Source organism: Hyaena hyaena, unplaced genomic scaffold, assembly GCF_003009895.1.
Source record: "Hyaena hyaena isolate Hyena2069 unplaced genomic scaffold, ASM300989v1 scaffold_120, whole genome shotgun sequence".
Classification (NCBI taxonomy): Eukaryota; Metazoa; Chordata; class Mammalia; order Carnivora; family Hyaenidae; genus Hyaena; species Hyaena hyaena.
Genome location: NW_024080752.1, coordinates 1,339,845 through 1,352,691, shown reverse-complemented (window position 1 = coordinate 1,352,691; position 12,847 = coordinate 1,339,845). Strand labels below are relative to the sequence as shown.

The following is a 12,847-nucleotide window of genomic DNA, read 5'->3' as shown; positions in this document are numbered from 1 at the left end:
CCTTCAGAACAAAGGAGATTTGTTTGTTAGCTTGTTTGTTTGTTTGTTTTTAGGTACTTGAATGACTAACTTGCTCCTTGAAAAGCAAGGGTGCAGAAATCAAAGGCCTGATTGTGCTGAATCCTTCTATTTGGTCATTATTCAGACCAGTTCCCAGCATGCCACAGTCCAAAGGAAAGGTTCCAAGCTCTGTTTAAAAATCAGAAACTAAAGAGCTTACTCAGCACCCTGCTCACATTACTGTTGCTTGTATTCATCATTTAAAAGTCTTTTGATAGCTTCTTTTATGCAATAATGTTAGGCTTCAGAGAATATTCTCAGAATGTAGGAAGAACCTCCTGACCCAGTTATGATGTAAATACTTTTTGTGACTATCCTCTTTCTTCAAAGACCTCTGAAACAGTCAGGCCCTTAGACATAATTGAATCCTGGGAAAGAATTTTACGGAAATGTTTGTTGATTGGTTGGTTTTGTGGCACTGGTGGTGATGAAGAGGAAGCTTTCTCCTTACAGGGGAAGGGGGAATTTAACAATGAAACTGGCCCTTGGTACTTACCTACCCAAGACTGATGAGGGTATCCATACTTAGGGGAACAGATAATTTTTTTTTTTTTTTTTTAGTTCTGCTTTAGCATCTAAGAGAGTAAGAATGTGTAGCAGCAAGGGCATCTGGGTGGCTCAGTCGGTTAAGTCACCGACTTGGCTCAGGTCATGATCTCCTAGTTCGAGAGTTCAAGTGCCAGGTTGGGCTGTTTGCTGATAGCTCAGAGCCTGGAGTCTGCTTCCGATTCTGTGTCTCCTTCTCTCTCTGCCCCTCCCCCGCTCATGCTCTGTCTCTCAAAAATAAACCTTTTTAAAAAATTAATAAAAGAACGTGTAGCAGCAATCTGACTATTTGAAAGAATGTTTCTTGAATTTCTCAATTCAAAAGACTACATAGAGCTAAGACAGAAATAGGAGTACTGAGGGACGTTTTGTATGTCAACTCAAATCACAAAGGCAGGCCTGCTCTAAGGATGTATGTAAGAATTACATCTACCTTTTGGGTACAGCAGGTGGAACAGAAAGAAGGAATTCTGGGGCATATATCCCAGAACTATCCCAAAACAAAAACCTTCATGCAAGTTTCTCTCTCCTTGACAGGTACAAAAGCAGGGAAGGCATTTGTTCCTTGATGTAACGTTTAGTTGGAAAGTTAGACAATGACGTCCAAGCTCCTGGCTATCCAGGTGACCCTGAGCGCAGGAGCGCCCGTAAGACTGCGGCACAGAAAATACGCTAGCCTGCCAGTCTCCCCTCCCCCCTTACATTCTCAGGGGATTGGAGTAGCCTTGGTGTCGCTGACGCCATCCCTTCCCGCCTCTAGCTCTCAAGGAGCATGCGCTTCCTTCCTCACTTCCTCTCAAGGAAGGAGAGTAAGGCTACGCCCTAGCGGACAGGCGGCCGGCTCGCGTCACAGGAACTTCAGCACCCACGGGGCGGACAGCGCTCTCCTCCACCTGAGGACCTGACTCCCCAGCGCCTGGAGCCTCTCTAATTGCTTTACTCTAGCCGCGCAGAGCTCCACCGGCCGCTGGGTCTCTGCCACTCACCGTCCTTTCACCCTCCCTCCTAGCTCTTCCTGTTTTTACTCCCCCTTTTCATTCATAACAAAAGCCACAGCTCAGGGAGCCCGGCGCCAGGCTGTATCTGAAGCCAAGCGAGGAAGAATGGGGTTCCTTTGGACCGGCACTTGGATTCTGGTGTTGGTGCTCCAAAGCAGCCCAGTTCAAGCTTTCCCCAAACCGGGAGGCAGCCAAGGTACGTGGACAGTTTTCTTCCCATTTCCCTTTTATTTCGCCACGAAAAGGTAAAGCTTGGCATAATCCCGTGAACTGTCAATCAACTTGTCTCGTTTTCTGATCAGATAGTATCCGTGCATATTGACAGAGAAATCAGTTCGAATTTGGAGCTGGAAGACAGATTTTTCTCCCCCTACAATTTCTGAATGAGACAGTAATAACATGGGTTGTTTTGAAATAACCTTATTCTGAAACAGGGATAGGGGGTGATTTTTCCGCCTTACAAAGTGGCCTGTTTTTTGTTTGTTTGTTTTTCTCTGGTACTTTATTCATAATATGTGCAGTATATGATAAAACAGCTTTTAATATGCTAATAATGCCAATTCAAATTATGCTTTATCTAGTTGAAAATAGCTGGTAATCCAAGTGTTAGAACTATATATTAGATTTCTGGGCAGAAATTTAAAAGTGCAATTCTATTAGGAAGTACACCAGGATAATAAGCAAGGCAACCTTGGTAAATATTGTTATTGTATTATCTTGGTTATCTTTGTTAATGCATAGTTTTTTTCCACAGTCATCCAAAAACATTTATCCTATTATTTGTTTTTCTTTTTTTGGAGATTTTATGTAGTAAGAGACATAGTGTGTCTTTCCAGTGCACAATTAAATAATATTTATGTTTGTTTATTCTAGACAAACCTCTACATAATAGTGAATTAAGTGCAGAAAGACCTTTGAATGAACAGGTAGGTCAAAAGTAAAATTATAAATACTATTTCATTTTACTTTAGTTATATTTAATGTAATTGTGCTGTAACATTTTAGCCATTTGAATTCACAAACTTAAAGAGCTTAATAATAAATAGACAGAAATTAGGATTGAAAATATAGTTTTGGAAGTTTGACAGTTATATACATAGAATTATGTATAATACATAGAACTGACTGTATAATAACCCAGCAAGCTCAACATCATATCCATTCTATTGTAAGACTGCTTAATTTATCTGAGATTTATCTCTCACCAATATTACAGAAGGGAATTAATATTTATAGACCATCTGCCCTTTATTTTATCTCATCTAATCCTTATGGCAGTGCTTTGAAGCGAAAATTATTATCTACATTTTCAAATAAGAAAACTAAATCTCACAGAGATTGAAGCATTTAGCTATCATATTTGGTAAGTGATGGAGCAATGATTTAAAACCAGGTCTATATCTAATTTGCTTCCCAGATTGCTGAAGCAGAAGCAGACAAGATTAAAAAAACATACCCTCCAGGTAAAAAGAAATTATGTTGATATCATAATTTAAATAATATAGGTTATGAAAATCTTAACTAAAATGGATGTGTTGGGCTTGGGGGCTTTTCTTCCAGAAAACCAGCCAGGTGAAAGCAATTATTCCTTTGTTGATAACTTGAACCTGCTAAAGGCAATAACAGAAAAGGAAAAAATTGAGAGAGAGAGACAATCCATAAGAAGCTCCCCATATGATAATAAATTGAATGTGGAAGATATTGATTCAACCAAGAATCGAAGACTGATTGATGATTATGATTCTACTAAGAGTGGATTGAATCATAAATTTCAAGGTAAATGAGGAAAAACAACTTTTGCTTCCTATTTACTCTAACTTGGAGTGTTCCCTTTGTAGGTTAAGAGAAAGTCTTACATTTTCAAAAGGGCCATTATACGTGCATAGTCCTTTATTAGTCAGGACCCAAATTAAGAGAAAGCCCAATTTTTTTCTGTGAGGTCTAAGCTCCACAGAAGCCCAAATTTTATTTTCTTTTTAAGGTTCATTTACTGATGCTTTGAAAGCAATTTATATCTGCTATGTTTTATGTTATTGAATTCATTTTAACTTTCCAATTTAACTGTGAGTACAAAGAAAAAAATCTTAATTCTCAACTAATTAAATCAATAAAATACTCCCCACAAAAGGTGAAATATCCATTATTTTCCTTTCAATGTTCTCTTCCTAGTCAGATCTTTCTCCCTAGGTCATTCTAACCTTTCCATGGCCTTAATTACCATCTATAGCCTAAAGTCCCATAACACTAGCCCAGACTATCTATCTCTCCATCTCTCTATATAGAAACAGTATATGTGACTGAAAAACAGTCATCTCGGTATTTTCCAGCTCCAGCAGGCAACCAGTACTTTTACATATAATACCATACTATATATATACATACAATACAATACAATAATACAATATAATACTATATATATATATATATATATATATAAACTATATAGAGGGTTTTTTCCTCTATCCTTGATCACCACCACCCTTATCCAAACTTTAATCATGTCTCACTTGAACTACAGCAAAATCTTCTAATGGATCTTCCGGCATCCACTCTGCTCATCTCCAACTCATAGCAGTATAAAATTGACACTCTTGCATAAAACCCATTAGTAGATTCCCATTTCTCTTGGGATAAAAACCAAAAGCCTTAATGTGGCCTCCATAATCCTGCAAAGGATGGGTTTCTGTGTTCATCCAATACACATGATCTGATAGAAACCTGTTCCTTTCTCTCATGACACTTAATGCAATTTGTAATTTTACATTCCTAAGTGTGTCTACTTATGATTTATGTCTTTCTCCTTAAATAAACTGAAAACTTCACTAGTACAGAAACATCTTAGCCCCAGTGTCTGAAAGCTTATGAATTGACTACATGAATAGATGAGTAAATGAATGAGCAAATAACATACAAGGGAATAAATAAACTATTGTACCGAAGCATTGATGAAGAGAGTGTGTTTTCTGTGCTGAGGACCACTGCTTAAGAGTGACTACAGATTTTCCTTAATGTTCTTATTCTGCTCTATGGCCACAAGAGCATAATGCTGCTTACCTCTGTCAGAACACAATACCAAGTTAATTTGACTTTCATTGGGTATCACGGCCTGAGGAAAATTCAGAAGTGTGTTGTATATGAATGGGATAAGGGAGATGGTTTATATTTTGAAACATTTCATATTGCAGATGACTCTAGGAAATTTCTCTTGAATTTTACTTTTACCCTAAAATGTTTAGACTAGAAATAGACACTGGGTATAGCTGCATACAAAACAATTTTAACCACTTTGACTGAACTGACCATTTGATTTAATAATTTTTAAAAGTAGTCTAATGTTTATCTGACTACATTTTGTGTCAAACTGGTTGTATGAGCAGGCAGAGGCACAGGTCTGTTTGTGATCCAATCACTAATCTGAGTAACTTATTTTTAAATTGTTCAACATTTTATTACCATCCCAAACGGGTTCAGAACTACCAAGTACTAGTCCTGACAGCTCTAGGTTTACCCTAGGAGTCATTTCAAGTCCACCTGAAATTATAGAGAAGATTGTTGGAGAGAGTGGCCTATGAGTGAATTACTGGTCTCCTCTCATACCTTGGGAATCCTGGTACCAGGTAGGTTTGGGAACACCAAGTTAACTGGAACCTCAGAGGCATGTAGACTCATATACTAGAAGGGAGAGTAAGGAAGCTGAACTTCTGCAGGGTACTTTCACACCTCCAGATGGGCTATAGAACCCATCACTTCTCCTTTTCTGTGGTTTCTACAGTATATGTGATTCAAGACTTTTCCAAGTATTTTTTTATGAAGTAGTGCTTCAGGACTCCTGAGTGTATTCACCAAACAGACATCTATTGAGCAATTGCTATGTTGCAGCCTATGAACTAGATAGTTAGCTCTGTATAGTCAGGTATCATGCCTAAACTATTTATCAGCCTGTTTCCAGTTCAGGCTTATATTAAGACTTTAACAAAAATGTACTGGACAAATGAATGTCAAGTGCCATAATAGAGACTAAGGGTTCAAAATGTAACTGGGGAGATGATGACTTTTACATCCACTTAGAATGTTGTAGCTGATTTTAAAAAGTTATGAATGTTGAACTCATGTTTGGTTTCCCTCTGAGGGTATATACAAGAGAATAAAATACCCCTTCATGAACAATAAAGAAGTCACTCTGAGAAATTCTGTCCACTTTAGAGAAGCCAGGGAAAATCAGTGGAAGGCAAGAAGCAATGCCCAAGTGGTCCACTATTAGCCCCATGTAGCAAAGGTCTTCTAGTGGAGTCCTACGTTCCTGGCTCAGGAGAATACAGCAGTGCAGCAGAGCGAAGAGGCTGTTTCTTCAGAGTGTTGCTTATGTTCTCCCTGTTATGAAGTAAATGAACTGGAAAACAGTCATCTCAGTTATTTTCCAGCTCTAGCAGGCAACCAGTGAGCTTCTTTTTTCCAGATCCTGAGGGATTAAGTGGGAAGAGAAATAAATTTTTCCACCACTGCATAGACCTTGGGTAGTTTCTGCTTCACATATTCCCTAGAGTCTGTCTTGCAACCCACAAATGGAAGCATCAGACCTAAATAATAGTCTCTGCTCCTGAAAAAAATGGATAATGAACCCAATTTTCAGTTAGTCAGGAGGGGAACTGATTTTACGGGTTTTTTTCTTAGGGTCTTTTCTGCTTATTGGTCACTGTGGTACACAGAGCTCAACAGGCTCATAGCTAATGGATTGGTTGACAACTCAGCAATAATATACTATCAGGAAACTTCCAGTCCTCTACCTATAATCACCTTCCTCAGTTTCCTAAGCTTCTTTTCAGACAACAAGAAACTGTTCTGCCTAAGGCAGCATATATCTTCTGGTATATAGATTCTGGAAGAAAGGTCACGAGAGTAAAACTCCTTGTCTGAATCCTCAAAGCCATGGAAGAAAAGGACAGAATCAGATTAGAAATATTAGGCTCTTCTTTCTTTGAGTAAATATGATCAGAATAATTAGGGCAGAATTTGACCAGAGACTCCATTTCCATTTCTCTAGAAGATAACATTTACATACATACATATATATATATATATATATATACACATACATATATATTTAGCTTTCATATAGTACTTTGCAATTTAAAAGGTGCATTTCCATCTTATTTCATCTAATCTGCATAAGAATCCCATGAAACAGATAATCTTATTATCTCCCTTTACAGTGATCCAAGGATATGTAAACAATAAGTGGTATCATGGACTAAAATTCCGATCTTTCAAGTCTGTCTAGAGGTGACAGGAGGAAAAAAGTGCCTTGTAAACTCACACATGTTAACATATTGTTTGACCAACTGATTCCCTGAGAGTTCTCTTGGACATGCCACCAACCCTACTGTGTCCATCCCTCAGGATGGGCTCTTGCTTTACTCTGAAGTAATGCTGCCAGGTGTATTCCTGGGAAAGCCAAGGATATATATTTGCAAACTTCTCTGCAGAGATTTACATAGATTTACATATTGCTTTGTTCAAATCTGTTGTCTCATTTTAAAAGTTTAAATTTCATACACATAAGGTAAGTTCCCTATTCTCTGGAATAAGGGGTTTATCCCATTAAACTGTCTTCCATAAAGGAGTTCTGACACATGTTCAGTTAGAAGTAAATATTCCAGTTAAGTGGTAAAATCTTTAATACACTCTCTCTGATTCTGAGTGTGAGGCAGGGTCCCCCACCCTCAGCCCAGGAATTTGCCAGCAGAAGATATATACATGTGGATATTACCAGTCTACTCCTTGTGTGGAAATGGAATATCAAATTATATAATATGTAGATGCTTTGAACAATATGGCATACTATATAAATGTGGCATACTGTAAAATTTAGAAGTATAATCTTGTTTGTGTTATTAGTGAGAATAAAAAATAGAGAGGCCTTTTGTGGTGTCTTCCTTTTTGTTACAGTCACATAAGAAGATTTCAGAATTTCCATGATCATCCTAGGTTGTTACCTTTAAGCAAAATTTTTTCAAACCAACAATTTATGTGAACCAAGCAGCACCATAAATACATTCCAAATATATCTAAGTGTATAAGAACAAGGTATAGATTATAAGTATAATATGATCCTGAAATAGGTCTATGATAACTATGATGTGAAACTGTGATATCTTTGTCTAGATGATCCAGATGGCCTTCATCAACTAGATGGAACTCCTTTAACTGCTGAAGATATTGTCCAGAAAATTGCTACCAGGATTTATGAGGAAAATGACAGAGGAGTATTTGACAAGATTGTTTCTAAACTGTTGAATCTTGGCCTAGTAAGTCATGCATGAGAATAAACGCATTTCTTAGTATAGCTTGGAATTTGCTAAGAAGCCAAGCCATGTGACCCAAGTTGTAGCCAAGTGTTTATAATATATCTACTTTATATTAGGCACTGTAGGTTTTGAGGACAAATATGACAACATTCTTTCCCTCTAGGAACTTACAGTCTACCAGAAGAGCTACACAAATACATACATATCCATGATTCAAGCTCCATCAGAACCATAAAAGACTCAGCATGCCAGAGGATCAGTCATATCCAATTGGCCAATAAGGAACTGCTTCAGAGAAGGAGGTGTTTGAAGTCAGCTTAAAACAGTTAGGGATATCCTGGGTGGCTCAGTCGGTGGAACATCTGACTTCGGCTCAGGTCATGATCTCATGGTTCATGGTATCAAGCCCCGTTATCAGGCCCCCTGCTGTCAGCGTGAAGCCCACTTCATATCCTCTGTCTCCCACTCTCTCTTCCCTTCCCCCTCTTGTGCTCTCTCTCTCAAAAATAAATAAAACCTTTTTTTAGTAAAGGATCATTAGGATTTAACCAGCAGCAGTAAAAGATACGTGAGTTATGAGAAGAGAGTAACAGGAGCAAAGGCATGCCACATTTGGGAAACTGTAAGCAATTTACTTTGATCCTCCCACTGCCTGGCTCCCAACCCTTATGCAGCCCTGACAGACTTCACTAGGGTCCTAAATTTGCCTGTTACAGAGGTTACCTAGCCATGACTTGCAGCTGACGATTGAGAAATAACCCTCAAGATGTTTCTTAAAATAAGTGTTCCATGGATTCCAACAGACAGGACTAGTCACTTGCATGGCCCAAAGGCACTTTTTCCCAGGAGTTCTGGGGCAGTCATTAGAATGGCCAGAAACAAATAGAGGCATAAACATGGGTTATCTAGAAAGAGGGACCAAAAGAGTCTCTCATTGTATAAAAATGTCTTCCAGTACAGAGTTTAGTCTATATTTTTAAAAGCTTTTTTACATGTTTTTTATTTATTTTTGAGAGACAGAGAGAGACAGAGCACGAGTGGGGGAGGGGCAGAGAGAGACGGAGACCTGGAATCTGAAGCAGGCTCCAGACTGTCAGCACAGAGCCTGATGCGGGCCTCGAATTCACAAACCACGAGATCATGACCTGAGCCAAAGTCAGATGTTTAACTGACTGACCCACCCAGGTGCCCCTCATCTAGATTTTTAAATCATAAATATGAGAATAATAGTAATACATGTTTTTACTCTTTAACAGATCACAGAAAGCCAGGCACACACGCTAGAAGATGAAGTAGCAGAGGTTTTACAAAAATTGATCTCAAAGGAAGCCAATACTTATGAGGAGGAATCTAATAAACCCACAAGTGTGACTGAGAGTCGGGCTGGAAAAATACCAGAGAAAGTGGTATGTATATGTGAATTCATATGCATATGTTATGGATATGTGTATATATGCATGTGTATGAATGTGTGTATGTGTTTACTTGTATTTGTATATAATTAATATAACTGTATATAAGTAATACCTCACTTGATGCCAAAGAATACTTGGGGTATGTGACACATTTAACCCACATAAAATATATACTCAGAAAATATCAATAAGTTAAAATATATAAATCAACTCTGTTGAAAATGAAGATACAGGTTATATTATGTTATAGTAAAGGTTACATCTTATACTCCACAGTAAATTAATCCATAATGCTATATGGAAATGTTATAACCATTCTACAAAACAACTGCTTGTATAATGTCAGTGGACTGGAACCGAATATTTCACAGCTCTTTCGGTATTCAACTTCTGTTCACAGAATGTCATCATCTGCCTCCAGATCCCAAAAAAAGAAACTTGGGTTGATTTGGTCCCCTGCCACAACCAGCCTGTATATTCCCCAGCGCTAGTTGCCTGAATATGCTTTGCCATTATATCCTATGCTCTTCCAACTGCTCGTTCCTGTTTTTTGTTTTTTTTGGGTTTTTTTTTTGGTTCAGAGGCCTGGAACTGTCCTTTACTTGGACTAGTCATTCATCCTTCCTTCCCCTCCCTGGACTCTATGCTTCTTCATCTTTTCTTCTGTATCAGCCAAGCTACAAAAATCTTTCTCCCCTCTTTGAATTCCCTGTAAAACTCTAGATGAGCTGACCACAGAGGGTTACATAAAGAAAAAAATCAAACTCTTCACCTCTCCTGTTTTCTCCACCAGAGCACCCAGACCCCATGGCTCCTCATCCCCTCCAACTTCTCATTCCAAATACAAGGAAAAGGAGTGTTTAGGTTTACAATCCTCTTTTAGAGGAGGCTAGAAAACAGAAATCGGGTCTGGAATTTTTTTTTACTAGATAGCATAACAGCTCTCTTTTGCTCTCCCTACTTCCAATCTCCACCAGCTTTCATTTTGTTAAAACAGCTTTTGAAGATCCACCCAAAACATTTTTGATTTATCAAAGGACTCATGACATTCACTCAAGCTTATCATCCAAACCGAAAGTGACATAGCTACTGTATTTTCCTAAGCATTTGCTCCTTTTTCATACTCCTTTTTCTTTTTTTTTTTTTTTTACAAATAGTTTATTGTCAAATTAGTTTCCACATAACACTCAGTGCTCATCCCCACAAGTGCCCTCCTCCATGCCCATCCCTCCTCCCCCCCACATCCATCAGTCCTCAGTTTTTGTCAGCATTCAAGAGTCTCTCATGGTTTGCCTCTCTCCCTTTCCCCCACCATTTCCCCCCTTCTACTCCCCCTTGTTCCTCCGTCAAGTTCCTCCTAATCCTCCTATACGTGCAAACATATGATATTTGTCCTTCTCTGCCTGACTTATTTTGCTCAGCATAACACCCTCAAGGTCCATCCATGTTGCTACACATGGCCAGATTTCATTCTTTCTCATTGCCATGTAGTATTCCATCATATAGATAAACCACATCTTCTTGATCCATTCATCTGTTGATGGACACTTAGGCTCTTTCCATGTTTTAGCTATTGTGGAGAGTGCTGCTATGAACATTGGGGTACATGTGCTCCTATGCCTCAGCATTTCTATATCCCTTGGGTAAATTCCTAGCAGTGCTATTGCTGGGTCATAGGGGAGTTCTATTGTTAGTTTCCTGAGGAACCTCCACACTGTTTTCCAGAGGGGCTGCACCAGCTTACATTCCCACCAACAGTGTAGGAGGGTGCCCGTTTCTCCACATTTCATACTCCTTTTTCACCCATCTCTAAAACATTCATATGCTTGACCTTTTGCTCACATCATTTAAATGCATCGATGCAAACAAAATGTTAATTCATTCAATAAATATTTATTGAGGTACCAATTATGAACCAAGCACTGGAGATGCAATGCTTATTTCAAAAAGATCTGCTCTCACAAAGCTTAAGGTCTAATGGAAGAAGTAGATGGTCTTCAAATACTCACATATTTTCACTACAACTGCTTCAAGTAATCTGAAGAAGGAAACATGGCTCTATGAGATCTCATAAAAAGGGAGCCTCTTCTGGACTTAGGCTCAGGGAAGCCTTCCCTGAGGAAGTGACTTGAGGCAAAAACTGAAGGCTGTGAATGTGAGAGGCAGTGTGTAGAGAAGAATGTGTGAATATCCAAGTATCTTCAACAAGGGCAGAGTGGCTGGCACACAGAGTGTAGTGAGAGAGAAGCTGGGGAAGGTGGACCCAGGCCAGACCAGGCAGGGCCTTGGATTCTGATCTTCATTGTAGGACCAATGGGAAAACACTGCAGGATTTTAAGCAAAGGAGTTACATGACCATACTTGTAAAAAGAAAACTCTGGCTATAACATGGGAAATACAGTGGATAGATTGAAAGTGGTTGATGTTAAATGGTTAGAAGGTAAGAGACGAAAGCAGCTTGGACTAGAGCCAGGTAATGGAGAAAGAGAGAAAGGTCCAAATTTGGGATAAATTTTAAAAGTAGAGCCAACAAGGCTACTGATGCATTAGATAGAGGAAATGAAGAGGAAGTGACAAGGAAGGCTCTTAAATTTCTCTTTAGCCCGCTGAATGGGTGTTGGATCATTAACCAAGAAGCAGAACTCTGGAAATGGATCAGATCTGGGAGAAAAGTATCCTGTGTACCCTTCCAAATAGCTCTTAAAATTTCATGGAAAAGTTCCCAAGGTGTTACTGCTCTGCTGCTATTAGGTGTTCTCACATGCTTTCCTATATCTTGACACCACAGATTCTGTGACTTCAAAGTTCCTCTACTTGGTAAAAGGCAGTTTTAGGAGGAGACATTCATGAGAACTGATAGAGGGGAACTTGGCCAAGGAGGAGCCTAGAAATTCCCTGTCTATTCTCCAGGAGCAGGAGCCAGGGTCCTCAGGTGAAGCATATTTCTCTCAGCCCCAGTGACCTTTCCGTGTGGCTAGATGCCCATATGCCTGGAAAAGGGTTTGATCCTGCAGGAGCTTGGAAAGGAGGAGGTATTCTTGCACTTCACATTCAAGGGCACCAAGGATGACAGAAGCAAGCTGGGGTATAATTAGCTCTAAGAAAATGTTTATTTTTTTATTGATTCTTTTCCCCCAATGTAGACTCCAATGGCAGCAATTCAAGATGGTTTTACTAATGGACAAAATGATGAAACAGTATCTAATACCTTAACCTTGACAAATGGCTTGGAAAGGAGAACTAAAATCTACAATGAAGACAACTTTGAGGAACTCCAATATTTCCCAAACTTCTACGCACTACTGAAAAGTATTGATTCAGGTAAACACTGTTTTCTGACCATGTGGAATAGAAACAATAATTCTAGGAAATGTGTGGGTGAGGTTTTTTTCTTCCTGTTTTTAGTTTCTAAATGCAATCTTCAATGACATATATTGTAACCTCAGAGAAAAGAGTTCACGTCAATTTTTTTTCAAAAGAAGTATGCTAGTCATGGAAATATTTAGGAAAGGATAATCAGGAA

At 38.8% G+C, this 12,847-nt stretch overlaps 1 protein-coding gene across 1 annotated transcript in view; it reads left to right on the top strand.

Annotated features, from left to right (window-relative positions):
- The first annotated feature begins 1,416 nt into the window (after nucleotides 1-1,416).
- The window catches only part of SCG3 (secretogranin III), a 35,864-nt gene continuing 24,433 nt past the window's right edge, over nucleotides 1,417-12,847 (top strand). The window contains exons 1-7 of the mRNA XM_039237084.1: nucleotides 1,417-1,800; nucleotides 2,478-2,530; nucleotides 3,022-3,067; nucleotides 3,165-3,380; nucleotides 7,767-7,909; nucleotides 9,166-9,315; nucleotides 12,468-12,645. Coding sequence (XP_039093015.1) covers nucleotides 1,710-1,800; nucleotides 2,478-2,530; nucleotides 3,022-3,067; nucleotides 3,165-3,380; nucleotides 7,767-7,909; nucleotides 9,166-9,315; nucleotides 12,468-12,645 — 877 coding nt within the window. The 5' untranslated portion in view covers nucleotides 1,417-1,709. The remainder of the gene's footprint in view (nucleotides 1,801-2,477; nucleotides 2,531-3,021; nucleotides 3,068-3,164; nucleotides 3,381-7,766; nucleotides 7,910-9,165; nucleotides 9,316-12,467; nucleotides 12,646-12,847) is intronic.